Source organism: Oenanthe melanoleuca, chromosome 3 (assembly GCF_029582105.1).
Source record: "Oenanthe melanoleuca isolate GR-GAL-2019-014 chromosome 3, OMel1.0, whole genome shotgun sequence".
NCBI lineage: Eukaryota > Metazoa > Chordata > Aves > Passeriformes > Muscicapidae > Oenanthe > Oenanthe melanoleuca.
In genome coordinates, this window is record NC_079336.1 from 6483339 (window position 1) to 6509208 (window position 25870).

Below are 25870 nucleotides of genomic sequence, written 5' to 3' on the forward strand. Positions count from 1 at the left end.
GACAAAGACAGAACAACACCAAAAAGGTCAGAAAGGAATGATGAACATTCAACTTTCTGAAAACAGACATCACAAGCTTCAACCCTTGCAGTTTCATATTTATAAACACACACAGATTTAAGTACTTGTGACCAGCCATTGCTGACTCCGAAAACCCCTGCAGCTCATTCATTTGAAAAGTTTCTTCCAAAGGAAAACTTCTGTCATGTAGACTCAACACAAGGTCAAGCCCTAAGGGCTTTTTTAGAGGCCATGGCAAAATTCCTTGAGATTTCAACAAAACCAGAATCTCTCCTGAGAAACTTCTACTGGGACATTAGAAAATCAGATAAAAACTAAACTTGTAAAGAAAAATCTCATTGGAATTTATTTGTATCAGCACATAAAAATTAACCTGTTCAATTGTGTTTGAGCCTGAAAGAAATTAAAATCTTGCTTCTAGTCATATGTGTCCATGGAACAGGAGATACCACATCCCTCTGAATCCAAGGGCTACATGGTCTGAAGAGGGACACACCTTGTGGGCAATCCAGAGACTATTCCAGACCCCAGGATTACAACCTGGAAGTGTTAACAAGCCAGACTGATATTCACCACATAGTTTTAGAAATACAAAGTCACTATGCCACTGTGAAGTAAGGGATTGATTTCATAATTGGTCTTTGGTAAAAGAGGTAAAATTCTGGAACTGTTGAGTAAAATCTTAGAATAAATCATTAATCCTCATGTGTTAAAATATCAATGTGGAACTGCAAGAGGCAACACCTCAAAGCCACTGCTACCATGAACTGTTACTCCACAAAGAGCAGTTACTTGGCAAGAACTAGAGAACTTCAAAGCATGTTGTCCATACACAGACACAGAAATGCACCAGCCACCAGCACATCAGTTCAGAAGTTGTTTTCTCACTGAACACCCCTGAAAGTGAGTCAGCTTCATCCACCAGACAGTGTGGACAGGAATTACTACAGACTTTCTGTGCATGAAAATCAACTCCTGGAAATACAGATCCTTGTTGCAGGACTTGCCCCACATCTCCAACATGTCACATCTACAAGTAAGGCTTGGGGAAGACAAAAAATGAGGTGGCTCTAGAGATATTACTACAAACAAAAATCTGAAGGAGTAACTCTGATGTGTGAGGAACTGCAGCAGTGCTGGGCTATGGAAAGCAGAGAGTGAACAGAAAACAGCTGCTACATGTAGGTGAGAGTAGAAAAAACTGGGACAACATTCAGATCTGGAAGTCTCATGGGATGAGACACCTTAGGATGAACCAGAAGCCTCTGCACGTGGAGCACAGGTGTGTCCACCTGCTGAGCTGTCCAGCCCTCAGCAAGAACATCTCTGAGGGATGAACTCATCTCTAACACTAGAAGACATCCAGCAACCAAGTATGCAAACATAGCTAGAGCAGCTCCATACACTTCTCTCCTCCTTAAACATCCCTTGGGATGAATGGGAAGAGAATGGGTAAATGTGTCCTTGCCAGATCCTGGTAAAACAGAAAAAACCTGACCCTTGAGATTTAATAGTTGAGATTTACCTGAGGGGAGAAAATCTCAGCTAAAGAAAATAAAGGGACAGAGCTCACACTGGTCTCATGGATAAGATGACAAACTCAAAAAGGCAACTCATTGAAATAAGAGAACAAGTTTCCAAGTGCAAAGCAGATGAAGACTGGCCAAAATAAAATTATCTCCAGACCAGGGCACTGGGAAGAACTGTAAAGTGGTAAGAGCACCATGCCTACCCCCCTTACACACACCTTGGGAAGGACAGGAAGAGAACCTGGCACTAGACAGGTACTGGCAACACACAAGATCTGACCCTGCGTGGTTGTGCAAACACTCAAAGAACAGGAGACTGATTCTTTATTTTATATCTGTATTTTGAAACCTGCTGAGTATCATATTTATGATGGCTTTTGTGCAAACATTAGAAAAAAGGCTATTAAAATGTCATTAAAACAGGAGCAAGCCACCAGGAACACAATTCAACTGTCCTGCATTCTGCAATCACCACGTGTTTAAGAGACAAAACCTAAAACACCCTGAAGTCATTTTGTTTTTCTTTCTTTTTCCTTGCAGGGGTCCTATGCCAGGATGTGCAGATACGCCAAGAGGAAAAGTGATTCTGTTCTGCTCCCAGAGCTATGTCAGCAACTTAAGAGGAAGGACACCTCACTGACCCTGGCTCCTTCTTTGCTAGGGAAGTTTGCCATTACAGCTACAACTACTAACTCCCAGAAAAGACTCCAGATACAAAGGTCTTTAAATCTGGGGGAAAACCAGAATTTCCCTAAGCCACAAACTTATTTGAGTAAACCAAATCTGTCTGCTCCCTTTCCAATACTATTTTACTTACTGTAGCAAAAACAGCAGGAAAAACTGCTATTATTCAACAGAGGCATTATAATACTCAGATCAGCAGTTCTTTAAAATGCAACAATGCATTTTTAAAATTATATTCTGTCATATCTTACAGCTGTTCTGTAGAGGGCCACAACAACATTTCTGTGGGACAACTCCTAAGTGATTTTACAAGAATACTCGTGATAGGTTCTGTACTCTGTTTAAACAAGTGCCAAAAATATTGTAAGGAAACCCAAGGAAGTTTGACATTTCATTCAGGACACATTTAAACATTCCTCTGGCAACAGCAGAGGTACAGAGCAGTGGCTTACTGCTCACACAACTGACCAGCAGAAGCACAGGTAAAATCTGGGAAATAGTATCTAAAGAGTGCTGGGTTTGTGCAGGCTCTGGGCTTGAGGCAGGATTTTTCCTTAAGTTTCCAAATGCCTGTATCACAACAGAGTGGCAAAGCCCAGCACAAAACTAGTGTGTAACTTAGCTCATTTGAAATACTGAGAGAATTTTAAAAAATGATGCTCACCAGTAAGTGGATTTTTAGAACTACTTCATAGAGTAGCTCTTAGAGAAAAGTTTAATGGCCAGATGACCTGGTGCACAGCTGCACATAATTAACCTTTGTCAAAAGCCAGTTTGATGTGGATGGAAATACTCTTATTCCAAATCACTGAAATCTGAGAGAAAACTTAATGATTTATCAGCAAACAATGAGAAAAATGGTCTCATCATTCAGGAAGCTTCCAATTACAGCATGGTCCTAGCACAGCTTTTGCTGAAAATCTGTGGTTTATGTGATCACCTTGCACTTGTCACATTCAACCACATAACTTGGAATAACAACACAGCTGGTGTGACAAGCTGTAACCTCTAATATTTTTGAAAATTCCTAAGTTTTAATACTCAGCCAGAATCTTAATTTTTATAGCCCATCTGGTATAGTCTATATTGTTTCTTCAAAAGTGAGATTTGAAACAAATTAAAGCTTTCAAAAGACCATTTTAATGATTTATCTGTATCTAATCAAAGAATGTTAAGTTCAATCTAAATGCAAAAGTTTTTGACATCCCAACCACACTGGCCAGAGGCATTAAAAAAAAAAAAAAAAAAAAAGGCCAGAACAATGTGTTACCAAAAATATGAGCTCATGGGCTCACAAGTAACTTAGCTAAAAAGAAAATCTCAAGAATGGTGCACACTCTCTTTTGCCCAGGAACCATAACAAGTTACCCAGGGAAAATATTTTTTTTTCAACCCAAGTTGTACCTTCATTATGAGTTGTGAATTTTTCTGTAAGAACATGACCATGTGATCAAATCTGAAGTGCAGACTGATCCTACAGTAGCTACAGACTAACAAGAGTGAGGCTCAGCCAGATTTTCAGATGGGTGATTTTATCCCAAGAGAACCCCAAATATTGTCTAGAGAAAAACAGCAAGTGAAGGGACAAGGCCTGCCATCTCAAAGGAGCAACTCTGGCACCATAGCATGTTCCCAAACCCACTGGGCTGCTGCAAAAGTTGTTTTAATCACAGGATGAAAAGCTGAAGAGTAAATATAGTGCTAGATTTCTCCGGGAGGGAGATTTTCTCTGGGGACAGGGGCCAAAAAACAGGGTGTGTGTAGGGGACACCAGAAACCTTTACTGTGTTTATGTGGAAAAGGCAGAGAAGATGTTGACTGTCAGAATTCAGTTCTCAGCCTGCTGCTGGTAATTTTTACTTCAACCTATGCCCTGATATATATCTTGTTTATCAGGACTGGATGATAGATGGAATGCTGGGAGCCAGGACAAACATATTTAGGACAGGACAGACCACTTATTAATGCCAAAATCTTCTCCCTATCCTTTTTATGGGTATTTTTACTTAACTGATATGTGTGTTAAAATTACTACAGCACTTTTCCTTATTCTACAAAACTTGAGCAAGTTCTGTAACTGCAGTGTGCCTGCACTGCTTCCCAGTCCATGTTCATTATCAGCAACTTGGAGAACTCCTACCCAATCCAGCATTTTTAGCTCACTCTACAGCACTCTTGCTAGCCTACACTGGCTGGTTGGTAATGTGCTGGTTGTTTGTAGGTTAACTATAAAAGGGTTTAAAGTACCTTGTACTATAATAAAGTATTTAAAGAAAGAAGTACTTGAAGTACTAATCAATTCAGCTGATGCCTGGAACTCCAAACTCCAAACACAAAGAATAACAGCAATGTAACTTTGAAATGAAGTAACAAAATTAATAAAAAAATAGAGGTTGCTCACACTGCTGACTTGGATCAGAATCTGTGGTCATCTTCACATAGTTTGAGGGGAAGAGACCTGTCACACCATTGATTTCTCCTTGCCACCAGTCAGCATCATCTTTGTTCAGCACATTGATCAGCTGCCCCTTGGAGAAACTGAGCTCGTCCTCATTGTTGGCCGTGTAATCGTACATGGCTATCACCTGACACACTGTGAAGGAAAGAAGAGTAGAATGGATTTGAATGAATTTTTATACCAGCATTAAAACTGTTTTCTCAGTGTTTTACAAAATCACAGGAAAGAAACAACCATTTCACATGCACTGTTACGTAAGAAAAATGCCACACTGTTTTATCTTGATACAGAATTGTCTTCCCTTTTCTTTTACTTTTTCAAAATTGAGCCAGCCAGTAATTCTTATTTCCATTTTATACATCTGTGAACTTTTATAATGAATGGACTGCATCTACTGGCCTTCTAAACGTTTTAAAATGTAATCAAGTATGCTTCTCTCTTTTACTGGCTGAAAAGAGTGAGTTTATTATCTTACTGCAGACATTTGTGGGGAAAATGTGGCAGAGGAAGAGGAAACGTGCAGCAGCTAATCATGTGTTGCTGCTTTAGTCACAGGGAAGTTTTGTCCAGTAAAATGCAGGAAATTGTTGTATAAGCAACTCACAGCTGTGGAGAACAGCATAATTTAAGCACACAGAAGCAAAAAAAGCTCCTTTTCTGTTAAATAACCTCATTTGTACCCAACCATTGAAATGGAAAAAACTTGAAATAACCTTAAAATTTGCTTAGTCTCCCTTCTTTGTAAGGAGCAGTGCATGTAATTCCATGTGGTTTGCCAAAGTTTGCTAGCTCTCTCTAAGATTTTTGCTAGCACTTGGAAACATGGAGTTTCCAGAGGAGAAGAATATGGCTTTTCAGAGCAACCATCAAAATTAACAAGCCAGAAGTTGGACGCTGACCCTCACAGATACATGAACGATTGAAATAGTTACATAAAATTCTAAATGAAATACAGTCTTTTTTTTTTTTTTTTTCACCTGAGGGAGCAGCTGATGTGGTTCTTTCACTGCTTGGACCCAGCAGTTTCACATGGCTGGCAGGGAACCATCCCTTCTGTCTCTTTTTTCCTCTTGCCTGTAAATGTTTACAATTATTATTACACAATTGAAAAACTGAATAGTCCATAGACTGGAAAAAAAAATGCAACAAAAATGCCACAGAGTTTTGCCAACAAAAGACAAGAAGTCGGGCTTCTAAACAGCAACTAAATTAATCTCAAAAGATAAAAATCTGACTAAAGCATAAAACAATGCAATTGAGATAAAGTGCACCCTAATATATTCATCCAAAATTTTTAAGTGAGATTTCAGAGTACAACTTGATTGTAGGGCTGAAAATTTGTTCTATGAGTTTTCCACTTATGCATGATATCCAGAGTCTCTAATGAGGTCAAGGGGATTTTTATAGGACATTCTTCTTAAATCTAGGCAGGGGAGGGAGAGAAGTGGGAACAGCACCTTTGCATTAAACAAGCTTCCAACTACAGCTTCCAAACCCACCTGTTCTTTCACTAGAATAACTTTACAGTTTAATGTTTCACCAATTAAATCCTAACCAATTAAATAACTGTCAACTTGTCTCTTCCTCCTCCCACATGGTAATTGACAGTTTTACTATTTTATGTGACCAAGAAAATCGACTCTAAAAAAACCATAAAACCCCCAGCAACGCAAGGTTTATAAAAGCCAACCAACCACTCTAACAAACAAAAAAAATCCACCACACAGCTTTTCTTCCCCTTTGGTTTATACAAGATGAAAATAACTTTCTGACCAACTTTTATATAACTCAGTTGTTTTTTTGAATTGAACCTGAGAGCACATTCATCAAATCACAATTATTTCTCCTTGAATCGCTACCTGCAACTCTCCTTGCCACCATCCACTGGCATTTTTCTTCAGAATAAGTATCAGCTGTCCTGGAGCGAGACTGAGCTGTTCAGTTCCTGATGCAGCATAGGCAGTAGTAACCTGAGCGATTTCTGGAAAGAAAACAGTAATTGCATTTGTTTATTTTTCACTGCAGTAACAGCTGGATCCTCAGAAATATCCTGGTACGTGACTTGCAGCTAAGAACATCAGCCACCATTAAAACACTGCTATGAACTTAAATGCCCAGAGTTACTTAAGAAACACAGTCTTAAATGTTAAAAGGTTATCACACACTTACCGGGTTTCTTATTTATTGTTCCAGTTTTGCCAGCATAGCTAGAAGCCTACAAAGACAAAACAACAACCACCTTTAATGTGCAATAAATCCAGCACAGTTTACACTGTAAAAGCACATGGATTTAACAAAACACCATCCTGTACAGAGAGAGAGGCAGTGTGACACTGGCTACAGCTCTGATTTAGCACTCAAGCTACTGAAGCAATTTTCTTTTCTGTCAAGTATATTAACCTCTGCTCAAACCTGCCTAAGAGCTGGCTGCCAACAGAATAAAATTGAGAGAAAATATTGCATGTTGATTCTCAGAGTATGAACTCACATCTGGATCTTTTGGTCTGACATAATTGGAGGGGAAGATTCCAGTTCTGTTATCGATGCTCCCAGTCCACCACTCCCCTTCCTTCTGGGTCACCAGGATCTCCTCCCCTTCCATGAACGTCAGGTCACCGGGCTCAGAGCTTGAGTATGGATAGAGGGCAATGTACTCTGTGCAAAGAGAGAGAGCAGCTTCAGATAGGCACAAAGGAACCTCTGATGGGATAAAGAGATATCAGCATTCTCCAGAGTGCTCACAGCAGGGACCATACCTTCACAAGTCTGTGAACTGACCTGTCTATCTGCTTGACTGCAATCGCATTTACTCTTACAGGTACACAACTTTGTAATGAAAAAACACAGGTGCAATTCAAATATAATCGGGGAAGCATGGAGATACACTAGAAATTTTTCTCAGTAATACTTGTTTTCTGTACTTCTTACTGACTGTAACACAATGATCCATATTCAGGAGATTAAATATCTTTTCTCATTTCTTTATAGAACAGCATAACACAGTAGAGAACACCATGAGGAGAACCCCACTTATGGGTTTTCAGAAATATATTCATGCTAGAGATAATAACAGAACCTAGGCCTATGCTCAACCTAAATTACTTATAACCTTAAGCTCCTATTTTAGAACTCTTGTACCATCAGCTGAACATGTGCACTGTGTCTTTTGGACAAGCATTCAAAGTGCTGCTCAGAAACTCCTCACAAACTAAACTATATTTACAAGTCATTAAGCAGAACCAGACTCTAGCACTAGCTGGCATTTTTCATGCTGTCTTACCCTCTCCTGCTGTGTAACTCTGGGTATTAGGCCTTTTGTTTACAGCTGCATAAATAGCTTCTGGTCTGCAGAAAGAAGGAAAAAAAAAGCTTTGTGTTACCAAGAGGCTGATCAAGAGCAAATCTCTCAATTCACATGAGACTAAGATCACTTTAGTCCTATCAGAGCTGGTACTGACACTGAATTAACTGCAAAGACTTTCCTGACTATCAAACAGTGCCAAGTATTACTGATATTTAATATATTTATGGCACCCAAGAGCAAACCACTTAAAAAAACACCATGTGATAAAAGAGAGGGAAGAGATATATTCACAAATTATGTTATTCAAAAGAAGTAAATTAAAGATTTTGACTAAATTCTCTTATTCTGAAGAATTTCTAAGAAGTTTTAGCAGAATGCATGAACAGTTTACACACAGTGGTGCAGCCAGCAGTAACCAGACTTTACCTGAACAGTTACCCTGGAGCATTAAAACAGGCATAATGATCTTTTCAAGTGAAGAAAAACACTAGTGCTCTGTGCAGAGCTTACTTAGTTTTGGGTCACTTAAAAATTGGCACCTTTAGAGACAGAATGCAACTGCACTGCAAGAGAGGATACTTGGTAATGAACTAAAAGTCTGGCACTTGATGAACAATCAAACACCACTGATGTTTCACAGAATCAGCCTAGCAAGACTGTCTTAGTTACACAGCAGTGAGCCCATCATTACTTGGCTTGCCAGAATGAAATAATAAAAGCCTAAAATGACACAATGTAAATTCTAAAGGGCATTTATATACTGCACAGGAAAGCACTCTAAATTTTGCACTCTAAACCATCTCTTTTTGCAAACTGCTGAATAAAACAAGAACAAAAGTCACACTTACTCCTCCTTCTTGGTCTCACTCCCAGGTAAGAGCTTGACATAGGACTTTGGAAACCAACCCCTTCCTCCATGTACCTCTCCAAACCACCAGTTCTCCTGCTGCTCCAGGACAGTGATGATGTCATTCTTTGAAAAATTCAAGTGGTTATCCTTTTTTGCAGTCCAAGAGCAAAGTGCTTGTGCTTTTAGGTTCTCTACAGGCTGCCCCTGTAAGAGAGAAGTGATGTTGGTTGACCACACTGCCCCAGACAGGTTCAATCGTTAAAAACAAACACTGGTGGATCTTTTACTGAAGTTTAAGCAACTTCATTCTTAAGTGATGGTTGAATAACTTTTTTACATCAATGCATGCATGATGTTTCTTATTTGTTAGAAATATCTTCTGTGTTTAATGATAGGTGAAAATTATTTTAGAGTTATGAAAGATAAGTCTTCTTGCTCAGAGTCCCTGGAAATATATGAAATTATATCAATGCACTTTAGTAGAATATTTAGATGAGCTTCTTTATCCTCCAGTCTGCTCAGTGCACCCAGTATTAACAAAGTTGTGCGGTGTTCTGGTTTTTCTTTAAAAGATTTCCATTAACATGAATCTGAAATACAGCAAATTCTGCACAAGGTACCTGTCCATGAACAGGTGAAACAGATCCAGGGGACACAGTGCGAGTAAAAGCTGATTTCTGCTGCCAGGCTGTGTTAACATTCAGGCTGGAAAAGGGGACGTTTTGGTAATCAGGTTCTTCTGCAGATTTACTTGGTGAAAGTGGTCTGCAAATTGAACACAAGGCATATTTATCAAATAACAACTTTTATTTAGAAAGTACCTCAAGCAGAGAACTTTTTTTTTAACATCTATAGAACTGATATCCTATACAATGTAAAGCAGACTATCAAATACTTAAAATTTTCCAAGCTAAGACTTTTAAGAAAGTTCTTCAATAAGTTTTCTGCGTTTATATTTTAAAACAAACATCAAGCTATACAGCACATTATGTGCTAGCTAAATTTAGAAAAAGCAATTTAAACACAAACATAACAACTCACTCTGAAGCAGCTGAGGTAGTAGATAAAGATACTGTAGGAGGAAGTAAGGCTTTCTTAGGAGATAAAGCTTTTTCTCCTTCTGGTATTTTTTCTACATAATTGCACGGAAACCAACCAACATGTCCTTGAAAACTCCCATAAAGCCAACCAGGCTCTCCCACAGTTTTTTCATCAACCTATGGACAGGAGGGGAAGAACAAAGAATTAGCAGCATGAAACAAGCAGGATACCTGGTGTATCAGCACCTGCTAGCTCTCTGACCTGAACAGGGGCAGTGCCCACACCAGGATCAGCATTTTCACACTGCCCTGGCAGAATTGAGCTGATTTTGCCCTGTGATGATGCAGCTGCACTGGTTTCAGACATAGGTACAGACAGACCTCAGGGACCCTTCAAACAGGCCCCAGACATGCACATGGGGATCATGCAGTGTCTCTGAGCCACTCTGTCCTGCCAAAAATGCCCATACACTATGCTGGATTCTGCTGAATGTGCAGCCAAGAGGCAGGGGCTGGTGAGCAGGAAACAACTGCTGCTGTTCTGCTTACAGATATAATTAACTCTGTCAGCTGACTGCACCCAAAACACATCCAAAAATTCTGTTATTTACTAAATGATTAAGTACAGAACATCCTTAAACATTGACAGCAATACTGAAGCTTCCATTCTGCTGCAAATTAGCCAGTTAGTGAAAATTGGTTAAAAATTAGCAGCCAATCAAATACTATCAGCTGGTTGGCTTAGTTGGGGTTTAGGATGCAAGAGGAGGAGGAGATGGCAGCTGTTAACCTATTTCTGAAATCAATTATCAGCAGTTAAATTATACAATTACAGCTGAGAGGGAAGTCAAAGCAAAACCTACTTCTCTTTTTCCCTCTTCCATGGTTCATTGGTATGAAAATGCAAATAAATACTTTAACACTGTCAAACTGAAAGCTAATTTAGTCAAGTGTTTTAATATTTTGTACCACATTGCTTTATAAATTCTTCCTCATCACCTACTTGTATCACTTACAGTCTGAATGAGGAGGAAACCACACATATTTATACATTAGAAACTGTATTACGACGGTTGTAGATCAGTTTTCACATATTCACCTGCAGACAGACTTTCAAACAAGTGCTAATAACTAATATACATGAAATAATACAGATCTCAACTGAAAAATGCCACAAGGCATTTACAGTCTTATGGTCCTACTGTAATATTATAGACAGCAAATTCAGAGAAGTGCTATAGTAAATGGACACAGAATAAATTGCTCTAAGTGTCTGCCTGAGGGAGCATTGATAAGAGAATCACAGATTCATAGGATGGTTTGAGTTGAAAGGGATCCTAAAGATCACCTGGTTCCACTCCCTCTGCCAGGGGCAAGGACACTTTCCACCAGACCAGGTTGCTCAGATAGGCAGAAATCTCTGTTAAGAATACACTGGAAAACAGCATTAAGATTTAAAAGAACCTTTCACATCCACTTGTTAAATAACTAATTTGATTTCAATTCAAATGCCATTAATAAATAATTAATGTCTCTATCTACTATGCGCCTATTTCAAGCAAACACTCAAAAGCCAACTTCACACATGCAGTGAACTGCAACAACTATATTGTTTCTGATCTACTAATTTTAGAAAGTTTATGTTTAGCATTCACTGCTCTTATATTTAAAGAGATTGTCAACATATCTAGGAAGTGTAAAACTCAGGGAAGTATTTTTGCTCAACTAATCCTAATTTCACCTGTTTAAAAAAAAATAAAGAAAGCAGCAATCCAGTTTAAATTTTGAGTAAACCTTAAAATACATCAATGCTGTGCTTTTGACTCTTAAGACTTTGTGCATCTCAAGGCTAGAGTAAGGAGTTAATTTTTGCAAATTAAATGTGAATAGCAAACCCTACCTGAATTACATCTCCAGTATTAAAGCTCATCTCATCGTGGTTCCTTGCCTCAAATGGATACAAAGCTCTGTAATTTACCACGGCTACGGAACTCCTGGACTCTGCAGCACCAACAGCATTACCTGGAAGGCAAGAAAACCAGTTACCATTCTGACAGGTGAGAGACAAACACTCAGTTGAAGCCCCATCACTCTAAACAACTGGTAGGAATATCAGTTCTTGCTCCAGACACTGTGCTGGCATCAGAGGAGATCACCAGGGCATCAGTTTAGCACACCACTCATGGAAACGTAAAGACAATAAAACGCATTCACTTCTGCAGTGATGAAAATCACAAAAACATAGAATGGGTTGGGCTGGAAGGGGCCTTAAAGGTCACCTAGTTTCAACCCCCTGCCATGGGCAGGGATAACTTCTGCTAGACATCATTAAAAATTACATTTTTATCTTCTCCTCTTTCCTTCCCACACTGCTCTGGCTAAGCCAGTGCCTGAATAAAGCCTCATTTAACACCACTATTATGTTCCAAGTTGAAAAAATCCCACTGTTGCAACAATAAGTGTTCAGCAGCATGTGTGAAGATTTTTTTTAGAAACCTGTAACAGCAAAATATCACGATTTCTATTTTCTATGCATCTCTGTTCTCCAAGTCAGTGGCTGATGTTGCAAACAGGGAATGTTTTACAAAGTTTAGCTGAGGTATGCAAATATCTTTCAGCCCTGTTCTAATTTGATCCTTATTGAACTCAGTGAGTAAAGTGGCTAATAACTGACAAGAACTAATGAAGGATGAAATCAAATATGTCTTTAGTAAAAATATTGTTAAAGCACTCTTTTTGCGAGTCCCACAGCTAGAGCTAGGTCTAGCCATTCAGTTCTTTGGTTTTTTATCTGAGGCATCGAGTAATGCAAAAATAAACTACATTTCACTGTTAATAAAACACTTTTTCTGAGAGTTACCTGCCCATTTTTCATCAATGGACAAACCCCCTCCATACCAGCATTCTTTTTAAATGAAAGAAAGTGCAAGCCTAGGAAAAACCTAAAGTATTATGGTTCCCAGCAACTGCTATTTGTTGATCATGATCACTGGAAGATTTGACTTCAGAGTCATAGGTGCTGAAAACTGACAGAAGTAACTAAAGCTTAGAGGAACATATATAACTGACAGAAGACACAAAACATTGCTGGTTTGGATATTTTTCAATTGTATCTTAGGCAAGAAGTCTGCCGCAGAGTCACATCAATAGTAGTACACGTGAAGAGTGAAATAATTACAAGAAAGTAAAAGTCCAAAAGTCTAACGATTTTGAGATTACCTTCATTTTTCCAGGGTGGCTTAAGACTTTTCCCCTCTGTTGGCTTCAACAGATCTGCAAACTTTTCATTTATGTTTATTTTAGAAATGTGTTTCTCCACCTCTTGAGAGTTGCTCGCCTCTTTTATCTTTTTGATCTCCTCGTTCTGCTTGCGCCTCTCCTCAGCTTCTTTTGCTATTTGTTCTTGCTTTCTTTTATCTTCTTCCAGTTGCCTCTGCCTTTGTTGTTCCACCTCCCTCAAGATCGTGTCTTGTCTATTTTTCTCCTCCTCTGCAAGGAGCTGTTGTTTGTTTTCCCTTTCTCTCATCATGGCAGCTGCTTCTTCAGCTTTCAGCTTTTCTTGGGCTTTTTCCTGCATTCGTTCTTCCTCCAATCGCTTCTTTTTCTCTTCCTCTTCCCTTCGGATATTTTCCTGCCATCGGTTCTCTTTCTCCCGTTTTGCTTTCCTGGAATAAAGGAATGAGAGAGGTAAGGGAACATTGATATAAAAATGAATGAGATTGTGTTCCTACAGTAACCAGTGACGCTTGTCAGCAAAACTGAGTTTATGACCTTGATCACTCTGCTCTCAGGTTCACCCGCTCTGCCGCAGACCATGGCTTAACAAGGGTGCCAGTGTATTCCACATAAAAATAACAAATGGATTAAAATTCAACAATTTTAATCCATCACCTGTGCAGTGCCTTCATGAGCACTTCTGCCCACCAGCATCCTGATGAGCAAGAACTGATCTGCTAATTGAACCAAGCTGGATTAAGCTCTTCAGCAAGGCAGTATCCAAATCTCCTCACTGGAAACAATGACTTCCAAAGAGATTAATTTCACTCAGGTACACAGATAAAAATAGCCTTTGCATACTGATCTTGGCAATTTGGTATTTTTGCCTTCAGCAGTTGCAATCTATCCAATGTGCTTATCCCTGCCAGGACCACACTGCAGCAGACAGCATCTGAAAACCTGACTGTATTCTCTGAAATTATTTGGATGTTACCCTGTGCCTCAGCTGTCTAAAGAAGTTAGTATCCAATTTAACACAATATTTTAGCTGTCAAGACCTTTCTTCTTCTTCTTCTTTTAAGACCCTTACTCTTCTCTTTCAAGAGAGAGGACCTAACACTTTGGGTCATCTTTTTAAAAATATCTAGATGAGAACTTTTCATCCATTTCCTGTGGGATATTCACTGCTCTGTTGGGCATTTTAGTGTTTCCAAGCACATGGCAGGATCCACTAGGAGCTGTGTAGTGATGCTGGTACTCCATCACACAGCTGTGTCCAACCAAAAAATTAACAGGCTATCACACACATATGGCACATGGTTCTCTTAAACAGACTGTCACGAATGTTATGAAACTTCATCACATGCAGAAAAGCACTGTCATGAGCAAAGCCCATGAATCACCCTCACTATAAGGTCACTAGCTCTGTTTCTTTAGTCAAATCAAATATAAAAGTGAAAATCTTCAATTCAAATCCTCTTTCATGAGTGGTACTCCACATAAAATGCTTCCTTTAAGGCAACCAGTAGGACGTATTTTTACATTAAAAATATAGATCTTCTCTTAAAAGTCAGAACAGCATTATTTTGTTTTAAGAACTGCAGCACTGATACACTCAGCCATTACCTTGCAGCCTCATCTTCCAGTCGCTTCTTCTGTGCCAGTTCAGCTCTTCTTTTTTGTACCTCTCTTATTTTGTCCTGTTTGATCCTGTGGAGCTGCTCCAAGGCTAATTGCTGTGTGCTGTAACTTTCCCTCAGGTCCTAGGGAGGGAACAATGCAATACATAAAAGGGAATAAAGCCAATCTTTGAGAAAAGCATCCAGGCATTTAATGCTTTTTCAACCAAGTTTTAATACAAATGGCCACAGTAGTATTAAGTTATTAATAGTCCTTGGAGGTCACTGCAAAGAAAATCAAATCAACAGAAGTATAAAAGGAGATGGCAGGTTTGCAAAGTCAGTGACGTAATTTGGGCTTTCAAAGAGCCCTTCCAGTCCTACACCTGCTGGAAATGCCAAGCACGACAGAGGAGAGGGGAAGATACAAAACTGAGTGTTCAAACACAATGTTACTGAAGGCAATGAATTGTATTTTAAGTAACTACAAGCAGGCAGATTTCAGCTGAAAACCAACACTGTACCATAACCTGAGAAAGCATCCTGCAGTAGGGTGCTCACCCTTGATGCTTCCTGAGTGATCAGTCCCATGTTTGAACAAGAAAAACTTCATAAATATACCCAGCAATCTTACCACTGTGGGAAAACACAGCTTAAAGACACTAACTCTGACTGGACTACTCCTGTACTTGTCAACTTCTCAATTTTAATATTTTTCTTTTTTAACACATCCTTCAATTCCTATTCCACCTCCCTCTGACAACAATCTTTTTTTTTCCTAAGAAAAAATCAACATGAATCTTTTGCATAACTGAATTTACAGACAAAAAAAAAAAAAAAAAAAAAAAAAAAAAAAAAAAAAAAAAAAAAAAATCAACAATATAATTACTTTAGACTGTACCTTGCCATGATGCAAAACACCTCTAAGGTACTTCAGTCTTTTTTCTTAGGAATCTTGCTGATATACATTGAGCAATGCAACAGGTAAAAAAGCCTGACTTTTTGCATCTGATCTCATAAATACAAATAAAGCAATTCAGAATGAATCATTCCCACTGCAATATGCACCTCTACCAAAAATCATGTTGCCTAGGAGATATGGTGCAATTTATATGACAAAGGTAAGATAACAAGATTGCTGTGTCACTGTAGCAACAAACTAAATCAAGCAATTGACTAAAAGTTTTTTCTCAAATATAATCAGCTGGGAATATTCTTCCTTCTTATTTTGCCCAGAATTTCAGGAGCATTATGGAAGCAAAACTTATATTAGAAAAACTCTCGTATCTTTAAGGACGGAAAAACCCTCATGCAAAGCAAAATGAAAAGTTCATCTAGGTAATTCTGTTGTTTTATTTCCTCATAAATTATTCTGAAAGTATTTCTGACCTCAGCAGACAAAAGTAGTGTTGAAAGACAGCAAGTAGGTTTTAGTACTGGGTTAATCTGGAAGTTTGACAGCATTGTGTTTGCCATACTGTATTATGCACTCTGATGGTACTTCCAGACTTTCAAACAGGTACAGAGCAAGAGATGGAAAAGTGGGAGAAGACACTGTTTCCATCTGAGACTACTTTTTTGGTTCATGTTACCATAACTAGCATGAAAAACATTTGGGTGAAACAACTTAGAGAACAGTCCATTATGAAATTTAAAGTTAGTATTTTGCTCTCAGTATTCTACAGTTTGGATTTCTAAGCAGGTAAGGACATTAAGTCTTCAAGAATGTAAAAGCTAGCAGAAAAAAAACCAGCCTATTGATTTTCTTTTGGGAAAATGTATTTAATAGCAGTAGCACATCCAAACAGAAAGGTTAAGCAGAGAAAAATTGCGAAATAATTAACAAACAAAAAAGCCAAAGATTAGAAAATAACCTTAAGTAAGAGGAAGAGGTTGTTGAGACAGCTTAGCAGAGACAAAAGGCACTGAAGAACAGAATCATCCATATTCTCACACTGTAAGATAAGGTAGACAAAAAGCCAATTAATCTTTGCACTGTATTTTGAAAAACATATTTTAGGGAAGATTGAACTGTGGATGCAGCCACTGAACACGGCAAGCCATGCAATAAACAAGTAACTGAAAATGCCCACTGAATGCAGCCACTTTTGAAAAGAAAATAAATTCCTTACATGTTTACAAATTTTTGTGGCTTTTTTTTAATGGGAGAGTGCAGAGGCCTCGTGCTGGCCCAGCATCAATCCACTACTTAAGGAAAAAGCTCCCACCAGTGCCACTTGGAGTAAGCTGGGAAATAAAAGTTAAATGGATGTGTGCTACCCTGTGAGAGCCGCCCTGAGTATTTAGGCAGGCCAAGAGTTGCCTTAGAAACAAAAATTCAGAGCCAGTGATCAACAACTCTTACCTTAGAACAAATTAATAAAAATTAACAAATAAGTGGCCTACACTTACTTTTAAAGATCACACTCAAATCTGCTACCAGAACTGGCACAGTGTACTGTGAAACTACGCAGGTCTATCAATACAAGTCAAGTGTTCAGTACACAATTCAAAAATAGCAGCAAATATGACCTCATACTGTAAGAACAGAATGTGCAAGGGCCTGAAAAACTTTAATTCTAAATGAAAATGAGTTCTAGAAGGCAAAAGGTGAGAGTGAGCAATAGTAAAGTCATGCAAAGCAATAGTTAGCAAGAGACTCATATTTTAGTATATTAGCAATAGGTTTGCATTTTTATTGTATTATTTACTCCAAGACTTTTGGTAATTCTTTTTTGACACTGAAGCTGGGGAAAACATTTTGGAAGCCTGGTGAAAGTGGCACCAATCTTTATTCTTGGGTAAAGAAATAAAATACAGTGCTTAAAAGTGTAGGATATTTAGATAATGCAAGTACCTTAAGCTGACTGTTAAATTCATCCATTTCAGCAAGTTTAGAAGCAGTTTCCTTCTCAAGGGCATCTAGTTGTTCCTTAAGTCTTTGGCATAATTCTTCCTTTTCTTGGGACTTCTTGTGCACTGAATTGACTCCTGTACCTGCACAAGGAAAGACAAGCAATTTTACAAGTATTTCTGGGCTTTTTTTTTTTTTTTTCATTTTTTCCCCCAGGTTTTTAATAGTTGTTTGCTATTTTCCTATTATGTCCAAACCTCCTTCCTCACAGAAATCCCTTGATTTACCTTTCATATACAGCATTAGGAAGAAATATCCCCAACACTGAATTAAGGCACATAGGCATTCCATGCAATACATACAGAATAATCTTCAAGTTGTTTTTTTTTAATATCAGACCAACTCATACCAAGTTTCTCTAGACAGAAACTTCCAGTGCAATTTGAAGTAAAGACCAATGTAAACTTTACATAAATGAACTCCCTTGTGTTTAGACTACTAAAATATCTGTGAGCTACACAGTCTGTTTAAATAAAGTTTTAAGCAAAATCTGTGCCTTCTGGCCAAAATGTGGTTGTTTGCCCCTTATTTGGAACATAAAGGATATAATGGAAGACAGATAAGACAGTGGCACTACTGGGAAGATGTAGAAGTAAAAGTGTTATTAACACCTCTGTACCCTTCAGCCTTGATTACAAGGGATGAGAAATCAGCAAGGCAATCAAGAACAGAACTCATGTGCAGGCACTTACTCTGAGTGTTTTCAAGTTGAGCATTTTTTATCCTTTCATTTAACAATTGCTTTTCAGGAACCAAATAGATTAGTTTATTCTGATAATCCTGTAGATGTTGAAGAGAACATAACAGATTTTTAATATTGTTTATGAATCATTAAGAAAAACAGAATGACTTTTCAAACATAGCTTCAACTCATGTTAATGAAACATGGATGCAAGTTATCATTACTGGATAAAGAAAAAAATTACTTCTATTCTTTTAATAGAAATAATATTACAATTAAAAGTTTTTGACCCCAAACCATTAACACAGCTGGAAAAACATTTACCACACATGCTAAAAGTGTAAATATTATCACAAGTCACATCTAAGGTGACAGCCCCAAGCCTAACATAAAACAGTAACAACATGAAAAGAAGTTTCCCTGATGAGCAGAAGCATCACACAAATATGGCAGAGGATAATTGATGATAGTCAACTGATTAGAAGTAATTAATGTCCTGTTACTCAAATAGAGAAAAAAAAGATAAAAGAGCAGCAAGGTAACTCAACCTAAACACCAACTTGGCCTGAACACAGGACAACATTCCTCAAAAAAATCTGAGTCTGGAGCCACAGAAGAATTCAAAATTAAAGAGAAGTCTCTATTATCAGTCCACAAAAGAATAGCTGAGGTTTTCCCAATTGTTAACTCTCAGCTCATTTTAGTACATATAATCATTTGTTTAACACCACACACAAAACTAAAAGCCTCTGTAATGCTGACAATCTTGACTATTTCCTCTCTCCACTGCAATCCAACTGACTCCATATTCCTCCCTAAGGAGATGCATTATCCACAGCACTATGGAAACACAGAACATAGTAAAAGAAAACCATAAGCTTAACAAAGTTACACACTTCAAGCTGTTGCTGTAGTTGCTTGACTTCCATGATTCCTTGGTCATATTTCCTATCCAAAGCCTCCAGCTCAGTTTTACGCATTTGCTTTTTGCTACGAATATCCTGCAGCCTGCCTGAGATCTGCTGATGTTTGTCAGTCTGGAAAGAAAGCAGAGACAGATTACACCACAGATGGCAAAAATCCCTTTGCTAAGCCTGTGGGCAGGTTGGTTCATAACCAGTTCTCTAAAACAACCCAAAATACCTGCTTTAGATCAGTCATCCAAAACAGAGTGGCACACCTAGTGGGCCATTAATGAAGGTATTAATACTTGTATAATTTAAAATACTGTATTTCAGCATATGTGGTGAAATTCTGGTCTTACCAGGGCTTCTAATTCAAGATTAAGGCTCTTCTTTTTAGAGGTCAACTTGACAATTTCCTCTTGTTCCCTGTTACGCTGATTAAGAAGTTCTTGGCGACGGATTCTCTCCCATTCCAGTCGTCGCTGGCGCTCGAGCTCCTGCTTTGCTGCCTGAGGGAAAGTTACAATACCTTAAGTTACAGTGGAGATGCAGAACTCAGAGACCATGATTTCACATAATGTGCTCTATTTCTAAACAGCACAACAGCAAAACAACATAATGTCTTCTCTGAAGTGCTCTTACATACTTCAGCATCAAAGAATGCAGGAAATGATCCTACAAGATTCTTCATCCCACACTCTTGACTCTGGATGAAAAAGGCTTCATAATTCAGAAATCCTCTGCAGCTTGGAATATTGCTCATAAAACAGCACATTGATAGATACTGCTTGTAACCTCCTTTGAGTATTTCACAGAACTACATAAAATATGGAAGTGTGATGGATGCACTCAGACACCAAGTAGAAGCAAATTTGTCTCAAGTTTGGCTGTCAAAATGTTATCAATTATGAATTCAGTACAGTCCTGCTTGGAATACAAATTTTGGCAAAAATGGAAGAAATATGCCCAAGAAAATCTCATCTGCCCTATGAAGTATCTGAAAATCTTTAACCTATACCAACATTTATAATAGACACAAACAATGTTCTCTCTCCAAGACAACCTGACATCAGCCAGGCCAGGAGACAGAACCAAAGCCAGCACTCAAACCCTGGATGCACATACACATTGCTCAGAGCATTAAAAAGTAATGTTAAGGGAACAACCTCCCGCCTTTCTATTTCTTTCCTCCTTTCTTCTTCCCTTTGTCTCTCCAGCTCTCGTTGTCTCTCCAGCTGCCTTTCCATTTCCAGTTGCCTCTTCCGTTCCTGCTCCTGGCGCTCTCTTTCTCTTCGCTCCTGTTCTTCCCGTTCTTTCTGAGCCTTTCTTTCAGCCTCTCTCTGCTGCTGCTCCAGCAGGACCTGCCGGCGTTTCTCCAGCTCCATATTTCCCCTCTCATAGTTGGCTTTTCTTTTGTCCTCAAATGTCACTAAAATAAGGAAAGGTCATTATTTCTGTCCTGTGCAAAACATTTTCAAACAAGGACTTGTTATGCCACTAAAGATAGATACTTCTTGGCAAGCTCAAGTTGTTAAGTCATGGATGATGTAAGCATCTTCCATTTGTTAAAGTATTATTTTTCTGCTCAAAAATACCTCTACATTTTCCTAAGTATATTCCAAACAGGGAAAAAAAAAAAAAAAAAAAAAAAAAAAAAGAAGAAAGTTCCAGTTTAAAATGACCACAAAAATGACGTGAACGTTACAGGAAAGCCTCTCATCTAAAGAATGAAAGATGAAAGAATGCTAGAATAAAACATAAAACAATAAAACAACTGTTTTTATAAGCTGAGAGAAGACCATCTGCTGTTACAAAGGTTTTCCAATGTGCAGGAAACATTAATACATGGATAAAGAGCTTAGTTTTTCAGGGTGTTCCCTCTAAGAGTTCCTGGAGTTAAAACTACCAGACACCAAAACAGGATCAAGCTCAATTATTGCACACAAGGATAAAAAGAGACACAAAGGAATGGTTTAGGCCCCCAGCAACCACCCTTCCAAAAAGAGAGGCAAGTCCTGTCTTGCAATGTCCCTGTACAACTGTCAGTAACAGAATCCATGGTATGTTCAAACTGCTTCCAGTTTGTAGAGGATTGAACTTCACTGGACCCACCTGCTTTCAGAATGGCCAGTAATGCCAGGAACTTTCAAATGAAAAATAAATTTGCAGTAGTATGGCAGTGTCTGGCCATGAAGGGTTTATTTTCCAGAATACATTATTAATCAGCACATTTTTCCTTTTCTACAGCTAAAAATAACCCCTGTCCCTGCCTTCTCAATTCTATTAGATTTAACAGGCTGACTACATCCACTCAACAACCCTCCTACCATGCAAGTTAAAAGGGATTGAGCTCCTGAAATGAAGCTCTCCATGGATTTGATTATTTCTTCCACCTCCTAAAGGCTTCAGTGCCCTTCAAAAACAGCCCCATAAATAAGGAACATGAAACCTGTTTTCTACCTGGCTGTTTTTTCTGTGGCTCCTCCTCTTGCACAGGTTGGTAAGATGGCAGAGTTCCATTTATATTTTCAGTATATTTTCCACTCCTGGAGGGGAAAAAAACCCACCCACCATTGTTAAGAGAAATAGTGCAGTTGTGTTCAATATATCACATTTCACTGCCCTCAGTGATTACCTGAAAGAAGGTGGCACCAGCTCAAGAGGCAGAGTCAGGGGCAGTGGCTGCCCAGCTTTGGCCATGTCTGTGAGATGCATGGCCAACACAAACTCGTCAGCCTTCAGCTGCCCATCTCCATCTATATCAGCCAGGGACCTGCAGGGGTTCAACAGCACCAGTTAGAACCAAACATCACAATCACTCACAAATTACAGCTGAAAAAAAACCACTGTGGAAAATCAATTTTTAAAACTGACAATTCATGTGGAACGTTTTGGTAAAAAATACTTACAGTTAATAACATAATTGATGAAGGGAGATATTATTTGGTTTATTCATGTACTGTTATTCAGATCACAGAACCATGGAATGGTTTGGGTTGGAAGGGACCTTAAAAATCATCCAGTTCCAACCCCCTTCCACTATCCCAGGTTGCTCCAAGCCCCATCCAGCCTGGCCATGAACACTTCCAGGTATGGGGCATCCACAGCTTTTCTGTGCAGCCTTTTCCAGTGCCTCAACATCCTTCTAGTAAAGAATTTCTTCCTAATATCCAATATAAACCTGCTCTGTCAGTTTGAAGCCATTCCCCCTTATCCTTTCTCTACAGGCCCTTGTAAATAGTCTCTCTCCATCCTTGTAGGCTCCTTTCAGATGAAACTTTCTTTATATTTTCACTGAAACATTCTCTTCTCCAGCCTGAACAAACCCAATTCTCTTACATTTCCATAAAATACTGAAAAATGGACAGGAAATGGTAAGAAGTATCTCTTGCTGTACTGCATCACAAATAGAAGAAATGGAAAGTGAATCCAGGACTGTTCTTAACCAGCTCAAAATGCTAGAAATCACTTTTTCAATTATTTTTTTGAAGCCAAAGAAAACATTACATAAAATTACATCAAATTCTACAAGAGGAAGCTTTGCATAGAATTCTTGTTTCCCCTCATGTCTCTTCAACAGTGCAGGGAAGACATGAGCTGGCATAGAGTAACTCACAGTGAGTAGGAAAAGGATCACCTACCCTCTCTAAGGAGCAGGAGATCATATTAGCCTACAAAGTGTTTCCCACAATCTGGGAGGCTGGTGGTGTGTGTGTGTGAAACCAGTGAGATGCAAGCAATTAGGAGCCTCTCTCAAAGAACTATCAAAGAAACTATAGAGACATCATTGCTAAAATGTGCCCTTAGACTGCACATAAGAAATGCTTAGTAAAAACACAGTTCATTAAAAAGGCAGTTAAAAAAAAAAAACAAACTATGAAAAATAAAAAGGAAACAACAAAACAAACACAAAGAAACTCCATCACACACACACACACCACAGTGAAAAACAAAAGCAGGAGATGATGATATTTTGTAATGTTCACACAACAGCATTGTTCATATGTTAACAGCACCATTATTTCAGTAATTACCACTAACAAGCACCCAGCAGAAATATTGGTAATTTCTTAGGGCAAAACTGAAATTTGGGCTGTTATTTCTCTCTGGTGGGGAACACAGAGCTCTTTGCACTGGCTACTGATACCTTCAGGATACACACCCAGAAGGACAAGAGCCACTGCACACCTGATTTATACCCCCAGACTCCAGAGAGGAGCAATACAACCTCACACTCCACGTTTATCTTCACAGCACAAAACCAAACAAGCTGAGCTTTGCTGCTGCTAAAGACACAAATGATTGTCCTGAGACAGAGGAAGAAGAAAGGAAACTCAAGAGGAGATGTAAAGCTGTTGTGAATTCTGCTGGGCCACTAGATTTCATGCATAATATCTGAGTTATGTCTGAAGGTGTAACCTAAACTGCCATGTCTAGCAGATCACATCATTCAAACCTTCAGACAACTCTCACCACTTTCATCAGCACAATAAAGGCAAGTCTTAACAAATGTGTAATATGCAGATATCTTTATGGAATCTGCAGTAAAACTCAAAAAAGCTGAAGGGTTACTTAATTTTTAATCTTCCTCCATGATTTAAAACTAACAACCTAGATTTCAGAATCCTACTTTTGAAAGGAACAAGCCCTCAGCTCAGCAAGAGCATCCATGGATCAGAAATTGAAGTTAGCATCTCTTCTATTATATAAAGTTTAACAAACACACACAAAGAATGAAAAATTTAATTATCTCAAGGTGTCTTTTAGAAATGTAACTAGTGAACAAACGAATATTGTCAGCAAACTAGTTAACTAGTTTGTTTTAACTAGCAGCTCAGTTTCTGATTTTAAATCTGTGATGTCTCTACAATTTCTTATTTAATAAAGTACATTTCCTCTCTTAACACCATAAAGACACTGAACCAGTAACTAAACTCACCAAATAGTAGCCAGCTGAGTCTGGGAAAGATTTGATTGCAGAAGGGCATTCCTTGCTTGAAATCCTTAGTGAAAGTGTAAAAGATTTTTATTAAAATAAACACTTCATTCAAAGATTCACATGAAGCAAAAAATGGGTCACGAACTGGGGCATGTTTATTTTTAATATTAATCCATTTTCATCAGTTGGTTTTACTTTCAAGCTTAACAACAGGCATTGTAACCTGAACACAATGAAGATGTAAGTATTCTCATGTACCCTTTTCCCACTCAGAGCACCTAACAAAAAAGTTGACATGGAAAATGGGTATTTATGGTAATCCCCACAGCTGTCACAAAAGCACAGCTGACTGTTTCCCTAAATCTCAAGCTATCACCTAGAGAGCTTTCCTTGGTAGCAAAGAATCAGATCAATTTCTTGGCAGCCAAGGAAACCTTCAGCCCAAAATCGACTGAACAAGATAAAAAGCATTGAGACTTTCCTTAAAGAAGGAATTGTCCTCCTGTTTTGTAGGCAAGGGAACTGAGGCAGAGTGCTTATTCAAAATGGGAAATCTAAGACATACAAGACACACATATTGACTTTACACTACTGACTGCTTGGCCACTGCTCTCTACTCACTGCCTTACACTGAGGAACTTTCATAAAAATCTCCTCTTGTATCAACTTTGTATGAAGTCTTTTGAAGCCACCACAATGCTGTGGCCTGGCACAAATGTCACTGGAAATCAAAAATTCCAAGCAATGGCTGCAGTTCTGCAGTGTCTTTCCCAAGCTACTTTCAAAATATAAAACCCAAATATCTGAGCATTGACTGATACAGGAGCATGAGGCACAAAAGTGATGGTGAATGTCCCTCATTTTCACAAGAAAAGAGTCTCAGTCCAAAGAGTGATGCTTGAAAAATGCTTGCTGACTTTACAGAGCTGAACTCCACAGACTCATGGTCCTCAGGCTCCTCCAGTCAGATCCCACCACTCTTCCTTGTCCTTTTCCCTGCAAAAGCTGCTGTAGCTTCCCCAGTGTATTTGGCTCCTCCAGGTCTAACACAAAGCCCAAGTCAATGAACTGATGGTTATTTCCATTTCTTGGCTGGCTGAAACCCACTTTCTCCTGCACAGGTCTGACCACCAATATTTCAGCTTTTATTTCACATGCAAGTCAAATCCCAAGCTGGGATTCTATCCCTCAGCCTGTGATGTTCAGAGGCAGGAAATACTCTGGTTTTCCCAATCCATACCAAAAGTCATACTCACCTGATAAATATCCACTCATACTTTTATCAAGACTGTTAAATTTCTGTCTGTATTTTAACCTGGAGGCCTGAGGAACTGCCCAGTCTGAGGACGTAATCTTTGGTGAATTCCCAGCTAGTGATGCACTAGAGGAAGAATTTGAACTGCAATATAATTTCAAAACAAAACAGAACAAAAACAAAGCAAAAACAAAAAACAAACCAGCCAACCAAATATTAAAAGAAAACCAAAAGAGAAAAAGAGATAAAGAAATAACTAAATCACTTGGCTTAATAAAGAGGCATTGGAACAGAAGATACATAGCATCTTCCAGTTACACTTACTTCCATGAAGTTTTACCTCTGCTAGCTTGCTATAAATAATGCTATAAATAAGTCATCACAAATATGGAATTTTACAGTCAAAATAGGAATATATTTGTAAGGAAACAACAAGTTGAATTGAAAATCCTTT

The 25870-nt window shown here is 38.5% G+C and overlaps 1 protein-coding gene across 4 annotated transcripts in view; it reads right to left on the minus strand.

Annotated features, from left to right (window-relative positions):
- The window catches only part of ITSN2 (intersectin 2), a 67445-nt gene that overhangs the window by 16723 nt on the left and 24852 nt on the right, over window positions 1-25870 (minus strand). For 3 of the 4 annotated variants that reach the window (XM_056486229.1, XM_056486230.1, XM_056486231.1), the window contains 21 exons: window positions 25418-25542; window positions 24162-24225; window positions 21858-21995; window positions 21683-21768; window positions 20389-20651; window positions 19582-19731; window positions 19214-19354; window positions 18328-18415; window positions 17579-17718; window positions 14729-14865; window positions 13106-13551; window positions 11787-11908; window positions 9888-10063; window positions 9467-9611; window positions 8845-9050; window positions 7973-8037; window positions 7181-7347; window positions 6862-6907; window positions 6552-6673; window positions 5670-5766; window positions 4636-4827 (listed from right to left, as the gene is read on the minus strand). In XM_056486229.1, the coding sequence (XP_056342204.1) occupies window positions 4636-4827; window positions 5670-5766; window positions 6552-6673; window positions 6862-6907; window positions 7181-7347; window positions 7973-8037; window positions 8845-9050; window positions 9467-9611; window positions 9888-10063; window positions 11787-11908; window positions 13106-13551; window positions 14729-14865; window positions 17579-17718; window positions 18328-18415; window positions 19214-19354; window positions 19582-19731; window positions 20389-20651; window positions 21683-21768; window positions 21858-21995; window positions 24162-24225; window positions 25418-25542 (3116 nt within the window). Of the gene's footprint in view, window positions 1-4635; window positions 4828-5669; window positions 5767-6551; window positions 6674-6861; window positions 6908-7180; window positions 7348-7972; window positions 8038-8844; window positions 9051-9466; window positions 9612-9887; window positions 10064-11786; window positions 11909-13105; window positions 13552-14728; window positions 14866-16595; window positions 16677-17578; window positions 17719-18327; window positions 18416-19213; window positions 19355-19581; window positions 19732-20388; window positions 20652-21682; window positions 21769-21857; window positions 21996-24161; window positions 24226-25417; window positions 25543-25870 lie in introns of all 4 variants that reach the window. The other variant, XM_056486232.1, reaches the window with a different exon arrangement.